At 41.1% G+C, this 23,201-nt stretch overlaps 2 protein-coding genes across 2 annotated transcripts; one reads left to right on the top strand and one right to left on the bottom strand.

Annotated features, from left to right (window-relative positions):
- Positions 1-710: 710 nt before the first annotated feature.
- apex1 (apurinic/apyrimidinic endodeoxyribonuclease 1) lies at positions 711-9,366 on the bottom strand. Its single transcript, XM_008115375.3, has 5 exons — positions 9,210-9,366; positions 5,092-5,237; positions 4,251-4,432; positions 3,096-3,288; positions 711-1,896 (listed from the first exon to the last, which is right to left on the bottom strand). The coding sequence occupies exons 2-5, from the start codon at positions 5,153-5,155 to the stop codon at positions 1,382-1,384; spliced, it is 954 nt and encodes a 317-aa protein (XP_008113582.2). The 5' UTR covers positions 5,156-5,237; positions 9,210-9,366; the 3' UTR covers positions 711-1,381.
- A 404-nt stretch (positions 9,367-9,770) lies between these two features.
- Positions 9,771-23,137, top strand: osgep (O-sialoglycoprotein endopeptidase). Its single transcript, XM_003223805.4, has 12 exons — positions 9,771-9,947; positions 12,436-12,558; positions 13,766-13,885; positions 14,627-14,802; positions 15,765-15,860; positions 16,342-16,391; positions 16,941-17,019; positions 17,808-17,873; positions 19,604-19,694; positions 20,740-20,815; positions 22,284-22,382; positions 22,971-23,137. The coding sequence occupies exons 2-12, from the start codon at positions 12,444-12,446 to the stop codon at positions 23,008-23,010; spliced, it is 1,008 nt and encodes a 335-aa protein (XP_003223853.2). The 5' UTR covers positions 9,771-9,947; positions 12,436-12,443; the 3' UTR covers positions 23,011-23,137.
- The last annotated feature ends 64 nt before the right edge of the window (positions 23,138-23,201 follow it).

The raw sequence follows: 23,201 nt of genomic DNA, 5'->3' as shown, positions 1-23,201 counted from the left end.
TCCCCAATCCCTATTTCAGGGCAGAGCATAATATATGAGAGTTTTCTTTGCTGCGTCATTGAACTCAACTGCATGGATGACCAGTACCATTATTCTTCATGATTCATGTGCTGCAGTCCAGATAGGAATCAAATCATTATCTCTCACTGTGGCTCATTAAGGGTATGTGGGTGCTGAAGAAACTCAATAAGAACAGGAGGAAGGTATAGTATTTCAAATGTGTTTGGGTTTCAAATCCCATCACCTCTGCAATGGCAGTTGGCTGGTGTGGTGGGATTTATTGTCCAATGGCACTTGGCATGCCAGAGATTCCCATTCCTACTCTGTCTTGATGATTTAAAGCAGCGGTAGTGAGACCCACTAGATGACTTTATTTCTATCTCAAGAAAGCAGTGGTAAACCTCTTGGTTTCCAAGGAAACCTTGAAATAGGCTGGCTTGATGTCACTTGACTTGAAGGCCCCTAACCATATACCACAGCATAGGAAGACCTGGATTTGAATTTCCAGTCTTGAGGCTCACAGGGTGCTTTTGGTCCAATTATACTTATGACTACTCAACCTCGCCCGTTTGTGGTTAAGAATGAAAGGAGCAGGCAGAATATATCATATACATCACCTATAGCCTTCTAGGAGAGAGCAGAGAAAGGAATGTCATTAAATTTGCTGCAGACAAATTTCACAACAGTACAGAAACAAAACAGTACAACTGTTTCATTGTATCTTATAAAATGGAAGTTTAATGCTTTTTCTAAGAGGTTATGCTGTTACTATCTTGAAACATTACAACCTTCAGGAAAGGAAGGGAGGGAAGTAAAGAGAAAATAGTTACTTGAGGAAGAATGGGGCAAGGGAAAGTATGGAAACAGAATTTACAGTACTAGGCTGGAAGGCGAAGCATCAACTTTTTCCTCCTAGTCACTTAAGCTCTTTTGGAAAATCATCAGCAGGCAGTTACCAAATGATGAGCCACGCCTAAACAACTGAATGTAGAAACAATATGGCTACTCTCCCTTGCTCCATTCTCACTGTGATTTCTGTACCAGTGCTTGTTATAATTGAGGAAGGGGAAAGTGGGCAGAAAACCGTAGCAAGAGACCTGTTTCTGTGCATTATTCTGATTGCCTAGAATTGGCCTTGAACAGTTTCAAGGGAGGGGTCAACTTCCATCTCAGGAGTATCTTAACTTTATTGGAATCCTCTCTAGGTTTTATCACCTAGGGAGAAAAAGAACAGAAATTCAAAGCTCTACTATATAGGTGTGGATACAACAAATCACATGATCGCACACTATCTTACACACCCCAGTTTTCTACAGTTGTCTCCTTCACTCACAAGCTCTAATGTTACGCTGGCAGTGTAATAACCACTAACTATCCTGATTCACACAGCTATATACAGGGTGATGGGACAGTGGTCGCTCCCCAGGGCAGTGGAACGGATCTTGCTGTCGCAGATACTCTCCTGCAGGTCTTTGGAGACAACAAAATAGTCGAGACGCCAGCCCACATTCTTGGACCGGGCGTTCATCATGTAGGTCCAGAAGGTATAGGCGTAGGCTTTGTCGGGGTACAGGTGCCGGAATGTGTCAACAAAGCCTTCCTCCAGCAGCTTGGTGAAGCCGGCCCGCTCCTCAGGAGTGAAACCGGCATTCTTCTTGTTGCCCTTGGGGTTCTTCAGATCGATTTCTTCATGGGCCACATTGAGATCTCCGCACAAAATGAGGGGCTTGCGGGCAGCCAGGCCTTTCAGGTAGGAGCGGAAGGCCACGTCCCAGCTCTGGCGGTATTCCAGGCGCACCAGGCCTCGGCCAGCGTTCGGCACATAGGACGTCACCAAGAAATAGGAGGGGAACTCGGCAGTGATCACTCGACCTTCCTTGTCATGTTCCTCCTCACCTGTAGTGGGGAAATTGACAGAATGGAAACCGGTACTGGTCATATTGGTCAAGAGGAAAAGCAAGGTAAGTGTGCCTCCCCCAATCCACATCATCACCTGTTTCCGCCCCACAATTTCACCAGAGACACCATTATTTTAAGCCCAGGCGACGCCTAGTTTAGTCTTAACAAAGTTTCCTGCTGGGAAAATGGAACAGTAGGCTCACAGTAAACCAGCACGCACCTATGGGGATTGTTAGATGCAGTATAAATGTAGCTTTTTTGTTGCTTGAGAGAGTTTTTTATAAAAAAAAATAGGCCTAAAGTAATACTCTGTACTGATATTTTGAAATACAGTAATTAAAAGCAAATTAAGACAATGACAAACTTAACGGTTTTTACTATCTTAAAGCACTTTATTTCTTCAATTCTAAGATCACTTTCACCCTATATAAGCATACCTAAAAATAGGGTGCATCTTAGAATTGAGGAAACTTTTGGTGGCACTGACGTTTGTGTGCATGTTACAATTGATGGCATTTTAAAATTGAAGAAATGTATAAAAACAGCTTTTTTATTCATAGCATTAGTTCCTTGATTTTTTTTCACAAATGCTTGAGAGTTCCAATTAATTGAGAGTCTACTGTAAATCCGGATCTAAAATGGTTACTGGCGAAATATAGCATATTTGGCTATAAGGGCATTTATGGAGTTAAGATTTTTTTTTCAAAAGTACAGAACTGTCATAGCAACAATTACATCCTTGCATGGTTTCATACAGGACTATTACATTCTCTCCATCCGTGCCAGATGCCCATCCCAGCCAAATGCAAGAGAGATTTAAAGGAGGCTGGAATATCAGCACTTTCTTCTGAAGAGGAGTGTGATGGATGGAAAAGCCTATCTTTTTGTAGGAAAGTCCAGCCAGGTAAGCTAAAGGAACCATTGCCAGCCCAGGAGCATAGAAGGCAGCAAGTTTGGAAATACAGTATTCTGGATTACAACTCCCAGGAAGGCACCAGATTCCATCTAATATTGGAAACTATGCAGGTTCAGACCTAGTTAGTACTTGGGACGGGAGACCACTAATAAATATCAGGTGCAGTAGACTGATTTTCAGTGGAAGGAACCTTATGTAATTCATGAGATCATCATTAGTTGACAGGTGACTTTAAGGCGCACACACACAAACTGGACACAAAGGTTTCATATGTCCTCACCAATTCCATACTTGACCTCAAGAGGCTTGACCTTGGAGAGTAAGGCCACGCCACTGTAGCCTTCCTTGTCTTCGGAGCAGGCCCAATACTTGTGGGGATATTCGGCTAGATCCCGGATATCGGCCGGCAGCTGCTTCTCTGCACACTTGGTCTCCTGTAGACAGAGGATGTCCGGGTTCTCCTCAGAAACCCACTGTGGAACAAGAACATTTTCAGATAAGGGTCTCCTGACTTACATCTTCTCACAAAAGGAAAAAAATATATTACAAAGATTAGGGTGTCCAGAACTGGCTTCCACAGAAGAAGCACAGTTGGGCCACTGTATATAATGAGACTCCATGGATTTTGATATCCACCAAAGTTTGAAGCAAGCTCTCTAGCCCTTGACGCATTTTGTGTTTTATTGTTCATTTATTTAATTTTAATAGTTTATATGTCTATTATTATGTATTTTGTTAGCTTTATATTGTTGTGTGCTGCTCCGAGTCCTTTCAAGGAGAGGGAGCAGGATACTAATATAGTGTGTTATTGTTGTTGTTATAGGTGATGCTGGAATACAGCTCTCAGCAGCCCCAGCCCATTGTGAGAAATGGGAGTTATAGCCATAAAAAACAGGAGGATCATATTTCTTGGAGGGCAGCACCTTTGAGACAACTGAGGGAAAGAAGCTGGTAGCATGAACTTCTATAAACTTAAGCCTCTTCATCAGATGCATGAGGGTCTGTCTACCAATAAGCTTCTGACATAAGCCTGTTACTTACGTCTATGAAAGCTCACACAACTCCTTTCTCTCAGTCTTAAAGGTGCTATAAGATCCCTCTACGTATTGATACAGACCAACGGTGCATCTACACTGTAGAATTAATGCAATTTGACACCATTTTAACTGCTATGGCTAAGTGCTATGGAATCCTGGGAGTTGCAGTTTTATGAGTTCTTTATTTTGTAAAAGGATGCTGGTGCTTCACCAAACTACAACTCCTATGACTGCATAGCATTGAGACATGGAAGTTAAAGTGGTGTCAAAGTGAATTAATTCTACAATATAGATTTTTGTCTGTGCATGATCCCAAGCAATTGGTTGGCTGCAATGGAAAGTAAGAAGCTGGACTAAATGAGACTCCTTTTCTGGCACGGTGTGTCTTTATGCATTACCTCCACTCCCTTCTTCTTGACCCAGGCTCGGATCCCATCAACATTCCAGGATGTGACCTTCAGTGTATATTTCTTGCCATTGGAAGAGGTCAGTTTATCCGGAGGGTCCTCGTACAAGATGGGACCGTCGGCGTCCTTTGCAGCTTTAGCTCCACCTTTCTTGGCTTTCTTAGGTTCTGGCTCTGGGTGAGAAAAGACACGGATAGACAAACAGATACAAAGAATGATTAGAGAATGACTCAAACCACTTTTCACCCATCATAGTGAACTGGGTGACATGTTGAACTGGCACTCCCAACACAGTTGAAGAGAAGGAATTATCAGAACTGAAGTCTACAAAGCATCTACCTAGCACTGCTTTAAGAAAGCTCTGCAAATCTATAATGATGTCCCTAAGTGTGCCTCTACACTGCACAAATAGTGCAGTTTGACTTCACTTTTAACTTCTATGGCTCAATGCTATGGAATACTGGAGTTGCAGTATGGTGAGGTGCCAACACTCTTGCGTAGAGAAGGCTAAAGATCCTGACCAACTACAACTCCTCTCATTCCATAACACTGAACTATGGCAGTTAAAGTGGTGGCAAACTATTATTTCTACTGTGAAGATGCACCCTAAGTTTTGGACTTGTTTCTCTACTACACCCAATACCTCTACACATTCTACTAATCAGATGAAGATTTCTGCAGAAAACAAAAGGGCTTTACATTCCTTTAGCATTTTGGTGTGCCCTGATGAAACACACTCACAATGCACAACAAACCCACATGAAAGAAGGATGCTCTTTCTGCCTTGGCTTCAGGATAATCCTATCTTTATGGCTAAGATGGAAACATGTACCTGCCACTTCCTTCTCCACCGGCAGTTCTCCATCCTCTTCCTTCTTCTTCCCTCGTTTTGGCATCTCAAGTCCCCAACTTGGTCCGACCCGAAGCAGCCGGCGGCTGAGTCTTACAAGCTGCAGGGCTCCTGGCCAACAACGTCTCCTGGGAAGAAAGCAGCCAAAATTGCCCATGACCCTATTCCCAGCCATGGTCAAATGCTATGGAATTGTGGGAGTTGTAGCTTGGTGAGAAACCAGCATTCTGGCAGAGAAGACTAAAGACCTTGTAAACTACAAATCCCAAGATTCCATGGCATTGAGGCTAGGCAGTTAAAGTGGTCTCAAACTGTATTAATTCTACAGTGTAGATGCATCCAAAATTACTCCGTAAAACCCTGCAGATAAGTTGGACTATAAATATATATGTAAGTTAAATCAATATATTGTTTCTCAAAGGCTATCTAAAGCACTTTATTTTTTTTAATGGGAAATCAAAAAAATCACTAGCATTTGGTTGTTAAGTTGCCTTTGGCCTTTTCCATAGCCAACTGCACCATTCCCACAAGACACAGTCCCCAAAATCAAAATGGGCCTTCTCTACGAAAAAGACAGCAAATTGGAAAAACCTGACTTGGCAACAGTTTACTCAAAAAGGAGACACATGTCTTAATTGACTATGAAATTCAGGCAAACCAGCAATTCAGTGTCACAGCTAAGGAAGCGAATGCCATGTGCTGTATTATCAGAAACACAAGATCCAAAGCATGACAAGAAATGAGCCCAATTAAGATAACAGTGGGATCCTTATATCTGTGGAGGGAAATGTACCAAGGCTATCCCAACAGTTGAAGAAGAAAGAATGTCCTATGATCCTGAGGAAAGTACTGTATTTCATTGATTCTATTATGCCATCCATTGTAAGATACACACTAATATACATATAAATGAAAAAGCACCTGTGATTCTAAGATATAATCTGTTTTAAAGGTATTCATATGGAGGGAAAAGCGTGTCTTAGGGCCCATCTTCACTGCCATATAATACAGTTGGAAAGTGCATTATATGGACAGTGTTATAGACTTATAGCACCATATAATGCAGGGTTGTTTGTTTGTTTGTTTTATTCGTATCAGTGACTTGAGAAACTGCAGGTCGTTTCTGCTGTGAGAGAATTGGCAGTCTGCAAGGACCTTGTCCAGGGGACGTGTTGTCGACCGCGTTTTTAGGGGATCGGGCCCCTTAAGGAGAGAGCCGATCCGGTCCTGAGAGAACGGACCTTGGCGGAGCCAATAGGAGAATATGAGCCGCAATACAACCTGAAGCCGAAATGAAGAAGGTCCGCCAAAGTTGAAGGAAAATCCGCCAAGGAGTCTTTATTGAGCGATTCAGCTGAAAAGGACTCTAGTAGTGATCATTCAGTCTACTAGGGTATCATATAATCAAAATAAAGCCATATTTATACAATGTTTCAGTCTGACAGCCCCTTGAATTTCCCGCCCCGCTCCCCCGCCCATCTGATCGCGGATAGGCTAGAGGGTTGAACGAGGCAGGCTTTCGTTTCCCGCCTTGCTCTGTTGGCCCAATAGGGAGCTGCTTTTTGTCCCCACTCGAGCCAATCAGGGAGGAGAAGGCGGGAGTTATTGAAACAATGAAGTGACAGGGCAGGAAATATCATATTAATTCCTGCTAGACCGATTTCTAAAGGGATTAATGACAGCAATCAAGGGTTCCTGTCACGTATACAGATTTTAGATATGCCTTGGGGTGTCAGAGGTGGAAGTAAGGATGGGTGGTAATGAGCCATATTTACAGGCTCTGCAGGGCGCCTTCCTGAGGTGTCCTGGTTTTTCCTTTGGGTGAGATATGACAATGTTTGCCTTGGGGGCGAATCACCTTTTGTTTTTGGGAAGGGGAAGCCTGGGTCATAGGAGCTGGGATGGGTTCTAGGGTTCAGGTTGAGTTCAGAATATTTCCTATTTGATTTCATGACTTGACAATTATATGAAATAAAATGAAAAATAAAACAAAGTTGGAATATAAACCCTGCTGGGAAAAATACATATTTTCCGGGGATCCCAAAGAGTACAAATACATATAGGCAGACAGATAGATTTCATGGAAATAAGGGAGAATCCATAAAAGTGAGTTACATTGCATAAAGGGGAATCATGAGTGATATAAACAATTGAAAATATTTGATAAGAACGAAGTTCATAACATCTGGAGAACCCAATATGGAAATTCATAAAAGTGGAGTTTTAGCAGCATGATTTTACAATTCATGAAGTTGTTATCTCTTGCCTCAGAGTGCAGGGATAATCCACAGTAAACTCCAGTAAAAAGTCTCAATCACCTTCTACTATAAATATATGGAATATAGAACATAAAGTCTTGATTTTTGAACTATCTTTTACAAAGCCCTGGGGGGGGGGGGGTCATCTCGATCACAGACGCCCGGATGTTTTACCATCCTGTGGGAGGCTTCTCTCATGTCTCCGCATGGGAAGCTGGAGCTAACAGACAGGAACTCACCCCGCTCCCTGGATTCGAACCGCTGATCTTTCGGTCAGCAGTGCTGCCGGCACAAGGGTTTAATCCACTGTGCCACCAGGGCTCTATATAATGTGGTAAAACTGCATTATATGAGTCTACACTACCCATAGTAATGCACTTTCAAAACTGCATTATATATGGCAGTGAAGACAATGATGATGATAATAATGTACCCTGTCACCATCTCCCCGAAGGGACTCAGGGTGGCTTACACACGGCACAAAGTGCCAAAAACAGAATATGAAATAAAACACAATTTTAAAATACAGTTGAATAAAACATATAAGCATATTAAACAACAACTTAAAACTCAATTAAGTAAAACAGCTCTCATCAACCAATGGAGGTAAGCGACTATAAACATGTAAACATGACCAGGCTGTGAACAATCAGGGAATGGGATAAGTGCAAAGCTGTAATAAAGTTCAAGGCTGCATAACAATTGCATAGATCAGTTGGGGACTAGACGTTCTCAAAAGCTTGATGAGGCACTAGAATTGAAGAAACAACAATTTGCCCTCCCTCTGCAAGTAGATAAAAATAACGAACTGCCTGCCTATGTTGAGCCCCTCCGACTATCTTTTAATAATTGTATGTCTTATTCAATTTTAACATGCATATTTTTCTGGGGTTTAAATTATTTTTATAGTTGTGAGCCAATTTCGGTCACAATTGAGAGAAAAGCAAGGTAATGGATTTTGGGGGGGGGGGGGGGGGGAATGGGATGCAAACATCATTTTCTGCGCAAACAGCAGACTTGTTTTTGGAGATAGAGGAGAAAAAAGAAGCAATTCTTCCAATATGATGGGCCCAAACTGCACTTCTTGAATTTTTATTTTTATTATTATTACATTTATTAATATGCTATTTTTTTCTCTTAGGTAAAAAAAGTCTAGTCGTGTCTGACTCTGGGGGTTGGTGCTCATCTCCACTTCTAAGCCGAAGAGCCTGCGTTGTTCGTAGACACCTCCAAGTTCATGTGGCTGGCATGACTGCAGGGAGCGCCGTTACCTTCCTGACGGAGTGGTACCTATTGATCTACTTGCATTTGCATGTTTTCGAACTGCTAGGTTGGCAGAAGCTTGGGCTAACAGTGGGAGCTCACCCTGCTCCCTGGATTCGAAACGCCGACCTTTCTATCAACAAGTTCAGCAGCTCAGCAGTTTAACCCACCAGGGCTCTATCATTAGATTTATTAATATGCTACTTTTCCTCTCGATTTTAAAGGTTTTGGGAAGAGAAGGCATAGCAATCTAGATGCATCCACATTGTGGAATTAATGTAGTTTGACACCGCTTTAATTGCTCTGGATCAATTTCGTGGAATAATGGGATCTGTAGTTTGGTGAGGAATGAGCAGAAAAGGCTAAAGGCCTTGTAAAGCTACAACACGCATGGTTCCATAGGAGTTAGCCATGGCGGTTAGAGCGGTATCAAACTAGATTAATCCCAGTGTAGATGCACCCTCTGCAAAGATGGAGGTCCTTTTTTCTTAAGAGTCTAGGCAAATCAATTTTTTATTATTACTACTATTGTTATAAATTGCACAGTAACTGGTGGTTCTTCCTGGCTGCTGCTCTTACCAGGCCAAGATCCCAACAGCTCCCCTTGGAGACAATGCGGACAATTTCGCAGAATGGAGAGGGCGAGGAGCACGTGGAAGCGAATTGTGTCACGTGACAAGGGCTATTGGGCGTCAAGGGGCGGGAATAGCCGTCCAAGCCAATCAGAAAAGGCGCTTTTCAAGAGTAAAGACACGAACAAAACGCGGAAGAGAGTGAGGCCCCGCCCCGTCATGTGGAGAGGGACCGATGGGCGGGGCTTAGTGTCCGATGACGTCACGAGATTTTGTCCAGTCTGGGTTTCCTCTGTGCCCAAAGAGAAGTGGCAACTTTTATTGAAACTATAGAAGTAAGGTTCTCAATTGAACAATCAATGCAAATTAGACAATCCAGAAGTGAGGTAGAAAGGGAAAATCCTCCATGCCGTCCCTTTTCTCTTTCAAGACGGAAAGTATTCCCTCAGCCACTCATTCTGCTCATTAAAGTACTTCTTTATTCCTCTTCAGCCACTCACTTCCCGCATATGGCGGCTGTCGAATGCTAACCGGAATTCAAGATGACGTTTCATATCCCAACCTCTAGTATCTTTTTCCTAAGAGGGAGGGGGGGAAAGTAAAGCAAATTTAACCCTCTCTTGTCTGTACTCTTCTGTAGCTTTCTAATTTCAAAGCAACTCTTTTCTTCAAAATATTTTATTTTCTTATTATTGATCCTAATCTTCTCTTTAAAGGATAGGAAGGAGGATAAAATCTACTGGAGGTAAGGGAAAAAAACTCCAAATTTATTTCAACTCATCTAGAATAGAAAATGTGGGTGCATCTACACTATAGAATTAATTAAGTTTGCCACAGTTTTTAACTCCCATGGCTCAATGCTATGGAATCATGGGAGTTGTAGTTTCACAAGGTCTTTAGCTTTCTCTGCCAAAGAGGGCTAGTGCCTCACCAAACTGCAGCTCCCAGGACCCCATGGCAATTAAAGTGGTGTCAAACTGCATTAATCCTGCAGTGTAGATGCATCCCGAGATAGCTTTTTAGGCAAAAGCTAGAAGCCAAGGGATCTGAGATCCTTCCAAGTATTTTGGATTAGAAAGCAAGGAATCTGGGATCTCTGCAAGCATATGGGGTTCACACCAGAAGCCAAGGGTTTGTAACCCTTGTAGGTATGATTACAGTAGAGTCTCGCTTATCCAACACTCACTTATCCAATGTTCTGGATTATCCAACGCATTTTTGTAGTCAATATTTTCAATATATCATGATATTTTGGTGCTAAATTCGTAAATACAGTATTTACTACATAGCATTACTGTGTACTGAACTACTTTTTCTGTCAAATTTGTTGTATAACATGAAGTTTTGGTGCTTAATTTGTAAAAACATAACCTAATTTGATGTTTAATAGGCTTTTCCTTAATCTCTCCTTATTATCCAACATATTCGCTTATCCAACGTTCTGCCGGCCCGTTTACGTTGGATAAGCGAGACTCTACTGTATTAGTGAAGTTAAGCAAGGAGAATAGTGGGTTGCTGTGAGTTTTTTGGGCTGTATGACCATATTCTAGAAGCATTATCTCCTGACATTTTGCCCATTAGGCAAGTGCAGTTTATATATTTGTGGAATGTCCAAGGTGGGAAAAAGAACTCCTATCTGCTTGAGGTGAGTGTGAATGTTGCAATTGGCCACCTTGATTAGCATTGAATAGCTTTGTAGCTTCAAAGCCTGGTTGCTTCCTGGTTGTTTCTCTCTGTGGACATTCCACAGATATCTAAACCCCACTTGCCTAGTTTCCTAACCCTCACAATCTCTGAGGATGCCTACCATAGATGTGGGCGAAATGTCAGGAGAGAATGCTTCTGGAACATGGCTATGCAGCTCAGAAAACACACAGCAACCCAGTGATTCCGGCCATGAAAGCCTTCGACAACACAAGGAGAATACTATTCTTGTATGTACAAGAATGTAAGCGTGGGCTAAAATGGGCTTTAAAACTTTACAGCCATTCCTGGCCTTGTACCCCATCTACACTAATAGTTTAATGCAGTTCGAAGCTACTTTCAAACTGTGACGACCAAGCAACAAACCCCCACAAAAGTATGCAAAAGAAAGCCCCTTGATTTGCATTGATGCTTTGAGTAATCACCATCCGGACCTGCACAGCGAAACCACTTTCTTCGATGCCAGTTTGAAACTGCGTTAAATGCCCGGTGTAGATGGGACCTAAGAAAACCCTATGAAATTGTAGGATCATGGGCAGCCTACTATAAAACAGGTGATAGTTGCAGATACATTTCGTTCCATGGCTTAATGATAATATATCATACTAGCTGTGCCCGGCCACGCGTTGCTGTGGCAAAGTCTGGTGGTATGGGAAATAAAATATTGAGGAATTGGTGATAGTTAAGGTAAAGGGTAAAGGTTTTCTCCTGACATTAAGTCCAGTTGTGTCCGACTGCACACTGAAGTGGATTATATGGCAGTGTGGAGTCAAGATAATCGAGTTCAAAGCAGATAATATAAGATTCTAAATAATAATAATAATAATAATAATAATAACTTTATTCTTATACCCCGCCCCATCTCCCCAAAGGGAATCGGGGCGGCTTACATGGGGCCTTGCCCAGACACAACAATATAAAAGCAAAAGCAAAACAATAAAACAAATTATTCAACAATAAAACATCAACATCGATAAAAACAGTCATAAAAGGTCAACATACAAAATAAAATGTTAAATGGGTTATATAGCTGTGTGGAAGGGCCTTGAGTCTACACTGCCATATAATCCAGTGCAAATCACATAATCTGTATTTTATAGGCAGTGTGGAAGAGGCCTAAGTGAGGCCTAACTCTGCCTGTCCCCTGGGCTGAGTGGGTTGCTAGGAGACCAAGTGGGTGGAGCTTAGCCTTCTAACTGGCAGCAATTGGATAAAAAAATTATTCCTCTCCCTGTAATTAGGACTTTATTTTTCTTTTCTTTTTGTTGTATGAACGTAGAGGCATGGATGAGGGGTTGTGCTGCCAAGTTTAGTGTTTCTGGGATGTGTCGTTTTGTTGTTTTGTCCTAGGCCGAAATTTCATTACCCTTATATATATATATAGATTTCTGAATATTCATTCTGCTTGCCGCCTGCCCCTTACTAAGCTAAATAGGACCCAGTTCCTAAGATGGGTAAGAACTCTTAATCCAGAAGAACTCTTCCCTATGATGGGAAGTTAGTATCATCTTGTTTCTCTGGCTTTCAAGGACGCAATATGCCTGTGATCATTGGCTTCGAGGGCAGTGCCAATAAGATTGGCATCGGGATTGTGCGGGATGGAGAGGTGCTCAGCAACCCCCGAAGGACATATGTCACTCCTCCAGGGCAGGGTAAGTATCTTGTGTATGATGCTATGCCAGGTATACAAGGATGCATTGTATTGTGGTATACTTCAAGTCATTTCTGACTTATGGCAACCCTAAGGTGGACCTATGACAGGGTTTTCTAGGCTGAGAGTAAGTTACTTTCCCAAGATAATTGAATGGGTTTTCATGGCTGAATTCTGGTCTCCAGAGTCATAATCTGGCACTCAAACCACTATACTAGGCATGGGCAAACTTTGGCCCTCTGGGTGTTTTGGACTTCAACTCCCACAATTCCTAACAGCCTACTGTTGAAGAGTTGAAGTCCAAAATTTATATATATTACACACAGTAGAGTCTCACTTATCCAACATAAACGGGCCAGCAGAACATTGGATAAGCGAAAATGTTGGATAATGAGGGATTAAGGAAAAGCCTATTAAACATCAAATTATGTTATGATTTTACAAATTAAGCACCAAAACATCATGCTTTACAACAAATGGATAGAAAAAACAGTTCAGTACACGATAACGTTATGTAATAATTACTGTATTTATGAATTTAGCACCAAAATTTCGCAATTTATTGAAAAATTGACTGCAAAAACATTGACTATTAAAAGGCAAACTGCGTTGGATAATACAGAACCTTGGCTAAGCGAGACTACTGTGTGTGTGTGTATTATTTATCTGAAGTCCAAAACGTATGTATGTGTGTGTATATATATGTGTGTGTGTGTGTGTTATTTATTTGATTTTTGCCAGTTGCTTGAGGGTTCTGGTTGCTTGAGAGTATACTGTTTAATAATAATTTGAAGAATTTAGTTGGTTCAGAATCTAAGCTATGGCTCTTTATCTGGGTGCATTACAGAAGGAGAGAGAAAATCTCATGTAAACATGGGTATGTGTTGGAAATGACAGCAACATCTCTGTTTTCCTAACAGATCAAATATAACCGGTTATTCAGTCTAACAACTGAAGCCATTGCCTTGCCTAATTATATCTGGTTGTATACCATTAGGGGAGATTCTACTCTAAAGGGTTTTTGTCTCTTCAGAGTTCATGCTTTTCTAAAAGTTATGATCTCCAAAAGGTGTTTTTTCAAAAGATTATGAATGCCGTTTTCCAAAAGTATGCACCATCCTGTACTGGGAATTCGGCCTTTGCTGTTTATCTTTCCCGTTTCTCATTTATCTCTGTCTTCATGCCTCCAATCTCTCACTCCACTCCAGGATTCCTACCGAGCGACACTGCACGTCACCACCGGTCTTGCGTCCTTGCTGTCCTGCAGGAAGCACTTCATGAAGCTGGGCTGAAGCCACAAGACATAGATGCAGTAGCTTTTACCAAAGGTATGTTCCTTACATCACATGCATAAGCTGAAATAAAAAGAAGGTGGAAACAATACATGGGAGAAGTATGCAAAAGAGTTGGAAGTGTGACAGATTCATTTGATGATACAAAGAGAAAACAGATAGGAGAAGAGTTCCATGGATACTGCATATTGCTAAACAAAAAAAGGGGTCCAAGGTCAAGGGTGCATCTCCGCTGTAGAATTAATGCAGTTTGGCACCACTTTAGCTGCAATGGCTCAATGCTATGGCATCCTGGGAGTTGTCATTTGGTAAGGCATACTTTGGCAGACAAGTTGCTACCATTATATACATGGGGCAATAATTACCAGACTATATACAATGGTTGTGTTGATCATGGTAATGCATGGATTGTTATATTATTTTTAATTGCTCCACACATTGACTACAGTTTGTTTTATACAATTCTGGTCATACATTTCTGATAGGCTGTTAGGAATTGTGGGAGTTGAAGTCCAAAACACCTGGAGGGCCAAAGTTGGCCCATGCCTATCTACATTGTAGAATAAATGCAGTTTGACACCACTGTAATTGTCATGGCTCAATGCTATGGAATTCTGGGATTTATAGTTTGTTGTTGCACCAGCACTCTTTGACAGGGAAGGCTAAGACATTGTTAAAACTACACCTCCTGAGCCATGGCAGTTAAAAGTAGTGCCCACTGTTGATGGTTCAAATAACCAGAGCAGCTCTTAAGCCTCTTTTCTTCCTGTTGTTTAGGTCCAGGCATGGGCGCCCCTTTAGTGACGGTGGCCATCGTGGCCCGGACGGTGGCCCAGTTGTGGGGGAAGCCTCTGTTGGGTGTGAATCACTGTGTAGGACACATCGAGATGGGGCGGCTGGTGACCGGTGCACAGAACCCGACTGTGTTGTACGTCAGTGGTGGAAACACCCAGGTAGGGGTGAAAACGATTCTTCATATAGATTAAACTGAGGAGAAGACATGATTCACCAGTTTGATGAACTGAGGAAGCCACAATCCTGAGTCTGCAAAACCTTAGCAATACCTGAAGTTATATGGTACATAGGGTTGCCTTTCATCACCATTAAGTGCCATTTTAACCTGATAACAAACTGGTGAGATAGAGAAAGCCAAAAGAATGTGACTGCCTTTCAATCAACTGGAGGACTTCACGAGTAAGTGGTTTTCCCAATTCTATTTTGATAGTTTTATCCAGGTCAGAGTCTGGGCGTAGGTTACAGCTTTTATTCACCTCTGGCTTCCTGGACCATCCTTTTTCTAGCCATAGAAAGAATTACTTTTCATGGAAGCTGTGGTCCTACCCTTAGCAACAGAGACCTTACCCTATATAACGTAATTAATATGCATTGTTCAAAACCACTTCTGGCCAGTTTGCTTTTGCTGTGATTTTTTTTTTTGTGTCAAAACGTTGAATCCTCAAAAGTTATCAGGAGTAGAAAAGTTATCCCTAGACCCATCACATTTGGCCGCTGCTGCTCTAACCACTATACAGATGGTCTTATTAAATCATGTTTTCTGTTTGGAGTCCTTAAATCTTTCTTTTGTGATTGAAACCACTTTTTCCCTTGGAGTATTGCTATATGTCTTGGACCCTAGAGTGGAATAAAATACTTCAAGAGGGTCTTTTACCTCTCCATCCTTCCCTTCTTTGTCCTCTGGTATTGATGGGCAACTTGTGACTTTCAATACCTTTGATATAGAAAAGTACCTTGACATATAAACAGAAGTGTATTTTGCCTTTATATCTTTGGGGCAGCATTAGGTGGTTTGGAACGAAGACACTGAATTATGTACAACTTGAATTCTTCTCCAGCTCTATTTTTAAAAGTGATTCGTGATAACTTGACCTGTTGTTTCCTTTCCAAACCCATGCAGGTCATTGCATACTCTGAGCACCGATATCGGATATTTGGGGAAACCATTGACATTGCTGTGGGCAACTGCCTGGACCGATTTGCCCGGGTCCTAAAGGTGAAACAAGACTTAAACTAATTCTTCTTTATTAAGGGGAAAGAGCTGTTTGAATGCAGTGGGGCTTCCTTTCTGTGTTTGAGTGTTGTTGTGAGTTGTTTTCCATTCATAACAGGACCTTGAACCACTATGTGAAAGAGACACATTTTTAAATTTTCTCTGTGAAACTGACATAGTATTCTAGGAGTTAGGACAAGCCTCCTCTCAAAAGAACTTGGATAATTTAACGTATTGTCGAAGGCTTTCATGGCCGGAATCACTGGGTTGCTGTGAGTCTTTCGGACTGTAAGGAGAGAAAGCTTCTGGAACATGGCTATACAGCCCGAAAGACTCACTTGGATAATTTACTTTTTGGGACTCCATTTCCCAGAATGCCCTAGCCAGCGTAGCCTAGTGTTTCGAATTCCTTTGGTGATAGACAGCAAGAGTAATGGAGCCTATATGAAATCATGACTACTTTGTTATCTCTTTCTCTACTTAGATATCAAATGACCCCAGTCCAGGTTACAACATTGAACAAATGGCAAAGAAGTGAGTCCTGCAATCTCAAAAGCAAACAATGTGGTTGTGATTCATTTACACGAGATTCTTTAATTACACTTGTGTGTTGTGTGGGTGTAAATATACACATGTCTATCCCAGTCTAGTCTAGATTTCATCTTTTAGCAAGATGAGAGATCTAAAAAACTAAAAATTGCTAACTAATACAACAGGTAAAGTGTCTCTGTCAGGGAATGTTGTCACCTGCCTCCACTCCTGATAATTTAAGCCTAATTTAGCGTTTTTCTTCTTCTTTGGAGTTTCTAAACTCTTCACATACTTCACATGTTCTCAACTTTTATATGTAATGTTTTATTAAGCAAAGTTGAATTTCTAGATTGGAAACTCTGCAAAGAACTATCTCTTATATTTTGTGAAATAAAACAATTTGTGGCCATAATTTGAATATGAGTCCCTAGAAAGTTGCTACTGTTCATTTTAATATTCTTAAAAATTAGGTTCTGGGAATTTGAAAATAATACGGTACATGAGGAATTGGGGGGGAAAAGAGATTTAATGCCATTTTCCTCTTTTCTATAGAGGCCAAAAGCTTGTTGAGCTTCCATATACAGTAAAAGGCATGGATGTGTCTTTCTCTGGGATCTTATCCCATATTGAGGTATGATCTGATCTCTTCCATCTCACCTAATCTTGCTTTTTCATTCTGTTTCAAGGGATTATATGTCCTTAAATTATGTGACACAAGTAGGCAAATATTCAACAGTGAGAACTTCTTTTTCGATCCTTTCCATGACTCCAATTAAGACAATATTCCACCTGTTTTAACATTGGCCAGATTCTGGTCAAATGACGTTTTGTATAATGCCAAGTTTATAACTTTCTTTGTGTTTCTAAATACATAACAACGGTACCCTCGGTTTCGCTTCTGCCACAATAAATAAATAACATTGGCTTGTTATCACTGCCATCGGGATAGTGCAATTATCCTCAGCCAAAATCTAGGTAGGAACATATATTTGGGTAAAAGTAGCTTGAATATCCCGACAGTTGATTTTTCGCATTCACTAGGGCAGGCATGGGCCAACTTGGGCCCTCTGGGTGTTTTGAACTTCAACTCCCACCACTCCTAACAGCCTCCCAGCTGTTAGGAATGGTGGGAGTTGAAGTCCAAAACACCTGGAGGGCCCAAGTTTAGCCAGGCCTGGGTTAGGGGTATAGGACCCTCACAAACGTGGAAAAAACATGAATAAAATACATTTTTTTTAATTTGGAAGAACACCTCTCTAGAAATCTCTAGGGCTTCCAGCATCACCCTGTGCTCAACTTGCAGTGGAAGTCCAGTGCTCAACTGCTGCACGGTGCTGAAGGAATATAAACTTCAGTAGAAGAGAGAAAGCTATCGAGCTAACTATATATTCTCACTCCCCTTCTTTTCCCTTGTTACAGGAAGCGGCTCACAAAATGTTATCTGCAGGAGAATGTACGCCAGAGGATCTCTGCTTTTCCTTACAGGTAAGGACACAGTCTAGCCAAGGAAGAGCAGAAAGAGCAAGTCATGCGACTTTGAGTGCTGGGTGAAGCTCTTTTGCTTCATCCTATCAGAATAGGATCTTTTTTGGTCCAAAGTAATGAATTCCATCATTAATTTGCAATGTTACCTCAGTCTACTTGTAATTTAAATCCATTAGTCTGGGACTTGCACAGTGGAGTAGCAGAAAACAATGTTGCGTCTTCTTCTATGTGACATGTTTTCTGATACTTGAAGTGACCTACCGTGTTTCCCCGAAAATAAGACAGTGTCTTATATTAATTTTTGCTTCCAAAGACGCGCTAGGTCTTATTTTCAGGGGATGTCCTATTTTTCCATGAAGAAGAATCCATATTTATTGTTGAACAAAAAAGTGAACATCTATATATATAAAAGAGTGATGGCATCAGGGCAGCAGACAAAACAACAAAACTACAGGCCCCCCAACCTCGAAATTTGACAACACAACCCATAATCCATGGCTCTAGGTTGATACAACAAAAAGAATAGAAAAATAAAGTCCTAATGACAGGGAGAGGAATAATAGTTTTTATCCAATTGTTGCCAGTTTGAAGGCTAAGCTCTGCCCACTTGGTCTCCTAGCAACCTACTCAGTCCAGGGACAGGCACAGTTAGGCCTCACTTAGGCCTCTTCCACAGATTATCAGATTTTAACTGGATTATATGACAGTGTAGACTCAAGGCCCTTCCACACAGCTATATAACCCATTTAGAATCTTATATTATCTGCTTTGAACGGGATTATTTTGACTCCACACTGCCATATAATCCACTTCAGTGTGCATACTAAACATAAAGACAACCATACAACAGACATTCAATACCACCACTACCTCAACAATTTATCACCAACACCAGCAGACAACGCCACAGCAACGCGTGGCCGGGCACAGCTAGTTTATTATATAGTAGTTGTGCCCAACCATGTATTGCTGTGGCATAGTCTGGTGATTAGGGATCCCTCTGGTTAGGAAGCAGCCTGGCTTTGAAGCTGCAAGGCTGTTCCATCATGGCAACATTTTTTAAAAGTGGTGTTAGGCTCCGCATACAGCTACGAGGTCCTCTGGATAATGTAGTTGCTTCAGTTCCCCGGGGACCTCTGCGCATGCGTGGTAAGCAATGGGGTTTTTTTTTTGTTATTTGGACTTTATATTTTTAGGTTATTTTGATTGAAAGACATAGATTGGATGACTATGTCTTTTGTGGCCAAATTTGGTATGATTTGGTCTCGTGGTTTTGTTGTTTACTCCATGGGAAAACACACATTACATTTTTATATATATAGATTGTTCAGTAGTTGTCATCACAAACCAGCATAACCAGACAAACTGTGAATCCTATCAAGAATTTCTTATTCCTACCATTATTTCCATGTACAACAAACTATGGTACGTACATTTACCGATCCTGCATGCTCTGCTCTTCTGTTTGGTGTGCATGCTTCCAAACAAAAACTTTGCTAGGTCTTACTTTCGGGGGAGGCCTTATATTTAGCGACTCAGCAAAACCTATACTAGGTCTTATTTTCAGGGGATGTCTTATTTTCGGGGAAACAGGGTAATATCTTTTCTGAAGGCTCAATGTCCCCAAAATCCTGAACCTTTCATTGTAGGGTTTGGTCTCTAGGTCTATTTTTTGTCTTTCAGTGAGAACCATGCCTGTTCCTCTGACTTGTTTGACTTTCTTTCTCTAGGAGACACTCTTTGCGATGCTTGTGGAGATCACAGAACGGGCCATGGCACACACTGGCTCCCAAGAGGCACTGATTGTAGGAGGCGTTGGCTGTAAGTGAACTGCACTGGCATGAAAGGCAGAAACCTTGGCCTTCTAAATCCTCCTTCCAATTCTTGTGCCTTCATACTGTTCCATAAGCCTACTTCCAAAGCAGTTTGGTCTATGTACTCTCAGTTCAGTCCCTTCCCCAACATCTTGATGGCTCCCAAATTTCTCAGAAGCAAGCGATGGAGACTGGTTTCCAGCTTTAATCATCACCACTTTCCTCCCTTTCCCAGTGCTCTCACCTGCACCCCACATAGCTCCAATAATTATAGAAAACGTATTTTAAATATCCCTCCCCCTTTTTCTAATTTATTTCATAACATTTAAAACAGAATACAATTGTCTTGAGACATCATGTGTTTCCCAAATCTATATCTCCCACCTCTCGTATCATTCACATACCATTATAAAACGCAGCTCTGTCAATTCTATTACTTCTACTTATTCTAATGTCACCCATTACATATAAGTATGTAAGAAAATCTTTTTAAAAATGCTCCTATTGAATTGGTTGAGATTCTATGAGATATTTATTGTAAAGCTATAGCAAAATGTGCTACAAGATGTCTCTCAAAAACAAAGTTTTTGTAGTTTAATAAACTTTTTCCATGTTTTTTTATGATAGAACCCATTAGGAAATGACATTTATAACCCAGTAACAAAAATTGTGTCACATAGTGTAATTATTATTATAAGTTTTCTCCCCTTTTTAAAAAATTGCCTGATTCCCCTCTATATAACTGATTTCAGTGTTCACTCTTGGCTTGACCATACACATTTTTTTCAGTAATGCCCCATTAACCCATCAACTGCATATAATGAGTGGTTTTAAAGGATGATAGGTTTATTTTGAAGGACCATGTTGTGCCTAAGAGAGTCTTCTCCAGCCTTTTCTCTCTTTCCATATGGTCACAAGTTGACCTGTTGTCATGGTCTTTCCAAATTGGAAAAAAGCTCTGAGTCTTGTCTGTCTGGCCTGCTGTTCTCTAATGTCTTTTGAATAAGATGATAAACTACTATGCCTCTGTTATGTGATTCTCTTCTCTCCAGGCAATGAGCGTCTGCAGCAAATGATGGAAATCATGTGCCAGGAGAGGGGAGCAAAGCTGTTTGCTACGGACGAAAGGTGAGATTCCATTTACCCAACTTGCCTTGCTTGCAAGACTCTCCCAGATTGTCGAAAGGGAAGAGCATTTCACAGTCACCTTCACAGTCTCAAGCATGGTTAGCACAGCTTCCAGTGAGATTGCTGTTCATAGAATCATAAAGTTGTAAGTGACCACAAGGGCCATCTAGTTCAATCCCATTCTGCCATGCAGAAAAAGCACAATCAAAGCATCCCCGACAGATGGCTATCCAGCCTCTGTTGAAAAGTCTCCAAGTAATGAGCCTCCACTGGACTCCGAGACAGAATTCAATAGTTGAACAGCTCTTACAGTCAGAAAGTCTTCCTAATGTTGATAAATAGTAATAATCATCATATATTTTATTTATATTCCGCCCTATCTCCCCGAGGGGACTCAGAGCAGATTATAGGAAAGCGCCTTAAATTTATATTTAAATGTATAATTATCTATATTTTTAATGTATATTCTTAATTTTATTGTAATTTTTAATCTTGATGGATTTTTAAATTTGATGAAAACTGTTTTTTGATGTGTATGTTTATATTGTAAGCCGCCCTGAGTCCCCTGATGGGTGAGAAGGGCGGGGTAGAAGTGATGTAATAAATAAAATAAATAAATAGGTACATATATGGCAAACACTCAATGCCATTATACAATTGACAAAGACAGACAGTACATAAAGAGAAGGAAGGCTTCCCTCTTTTTATCTCCGGCATCTGGCTGTGCTCAGCTCGGCCATGGGGAGGTGCTGTCGCATCATTTTTCCACACCGAGGAGTCTGTTGTTGATGGACACCTTCCTGGTCAGATTTGGCCGGCATATTTTTCAGGGCACCTTTAACCTCCCGCCAAAGCAGTACCTATTTATCTACTCACATTGTTGTTTTCGAACTGCTAGGTAAGCAGAAGCTGGGGCTGATTGCGGGAGCTCACCCTGACCCACAGCTTGAACTTGCCAACCTTCCAGTCAGTAGGATCTTCTATAGCTGGCAGTTTAACCTACTGTGCTAGCTGCCGCCCCCAACAACAAACAACATAACAGCTACAAATAATCTTAGGGCATCATCAAACCTAACAGATTTCTTGTAGCAGAAGACTAAAGCACCCATGGCCAGATCTGTGAGATATTGATAGAATAAGTTTGAATTTGTGTTTCTAGGACTTCTTCAAGACAAAGGTTTGCTGGTATGCTACCAATATTAAGTAATTGTGCAAATTAGGAAGATGCAGGATTGCTGGTTCATGCTGCTGAAAATATTACTTTAATGTAAAGCTTAATACCAGGTTAAAGACAGTACTGCACAGCCTTTTTAGTCCTCCTGTTTAGTATCTCTATTATATGTAGAGCGCAGGAAATTCAAACTTTGAATGAAAGGATTCAGCATCTGCTATCTGAAGTGGCGATAATGTGGTAGTGTAGCTGTATCATCTTTTTCACCATTTTATTCCACCACTTTTTAATTTCTAGGTTCTGTATTGACAATGGAGCTATGATTGCTCAGGCTGGTTGGGAGATGTTCCGATCGGGGCAAATCACTTCGCTTGAAGATTCATGGATTACGCAGAGGTATTGATGCTGTGTTTTCCATGCAAAGCCTATGTTGGGGGAGTTTGCTCTTCCATAACATTAAAAAAAAGAACTGAGCCAATTGATGTGTGTATGTAGCTGCCACCCCTTGTTTTCCCTTTCTGAATTTGATAGAGGTTATTGTTGTGATTGGATTGTTGTTTACGTGATTTTAATATATTGTAAACCGCTCTAGGTCCCATGAGGGAGAAATGCGGGATATAAATAAAGATGTTGTTGTTGTTGATGATTTATTCACTTCTCCTTTAATCCAATGATTAAAAACAATAGGAAATTGAAATATCCAAAAGACTGCTTCAAACCAAGCCAGGGTCCATAGATCAATAGCAAAAAACCTCTATCTTTAGGAGCAACAAAGCAAAGGCTAAGAATATGTTTTCACTCAAAACTTTAGATTCTATTTTTATCTTATTGATTGAAACAAGGGGTGATCAGTTATTCAAACATCCAGGTGCCTTCAAGAAATCTGTTATGTTCTATATGTCTGTGAAAGAGATGGGAATACTTCATAGGTGGATGAGCGAATATGGGATTGCAACCTTACATTCTGTTTTTCTTGTTATGCAGGTATCGCACAGATGAGGTGGAGGTAACGTGGCGCGACTGACTCCTCTGCATGGAAGCCAATCTTTCTTCAAGGTGCCCAAAGGAGGGAAGCATAGATAACAAGGAATAACAGACTTATTGGATTTGGAAATTCAGATTGGAGTAAAGCCTACATTTTTTGCAAAAAATCTGCAATGTCTCTGTCCCAAGAAGCCACTGGGATGAGAAAGACAAGGGTGTGTGTTGCAGATT

Source organism: Anolis carolinensis, chromosome 6 (assembly GCF_035594765.1).
Source record: "Anolis carolinensis isolate JA03-04 chromosome 6, rAnoCar3.1.pri, whole genome shotgun sequence".
NCBI classification, from domain to species: domain Eukaryota; kingdom Metazoa; phylum Chordata; class Lepidosauria; order Squamata; family Dactyloidae; genus Anolis; species Anolis carolinensis.
This window is presented reverse-complemented; position numbering and strand designations above follow the sequence as displayed.

Excerpts from the sequence above, each read along its gene's own strand:
- apex1 (XM_008115375.3), bottom strand. The coding sequence starts at position 5,155 with ATGCCAAAACGAGGGAAGAAGAAGGAAGAGGATGGAGAACTGCCGGTG. Across the intron at positions 4,433-5,091 it reads GGTGGAGAAGGAAGTGGCAG|AGCCAGAACCTAAGAAAGCC; the intron begins GTACATGTTTCC and ends TTTCTCACCCAG. Across the intron at positions 3,289-4,250 it reads TCAAGAAGAAGGGAGTGGAG|TGGGTTTCTGAGGAGAACCC; the intron begins GTAATGCATAAA and ends CTTGTTCCACAG.
- osgep (XM_003223805.4), top strand. The coding sequence starts at position 12,444 with ATGCCTGTGATCATTGGCTTCGAGGGCAGTGCCAATAAGATTGGCATC. Across the intron at positions 13,886-14,626 it reads TGCAGTAGCTTTTACCAAAG|GTCCAGGCATGGGCGCCCCT; the intron begins GTATGTTCCTTA and ends CCTGTTGTTTAG. Across the intron at positions 17,874-19,603 it reads ATCTCTGCTTTTCCTTACAG|GAGACACTCTTTGCGATGCT; the intron begins GTAAGGACACAG and ends TTCTTTCTCTAG.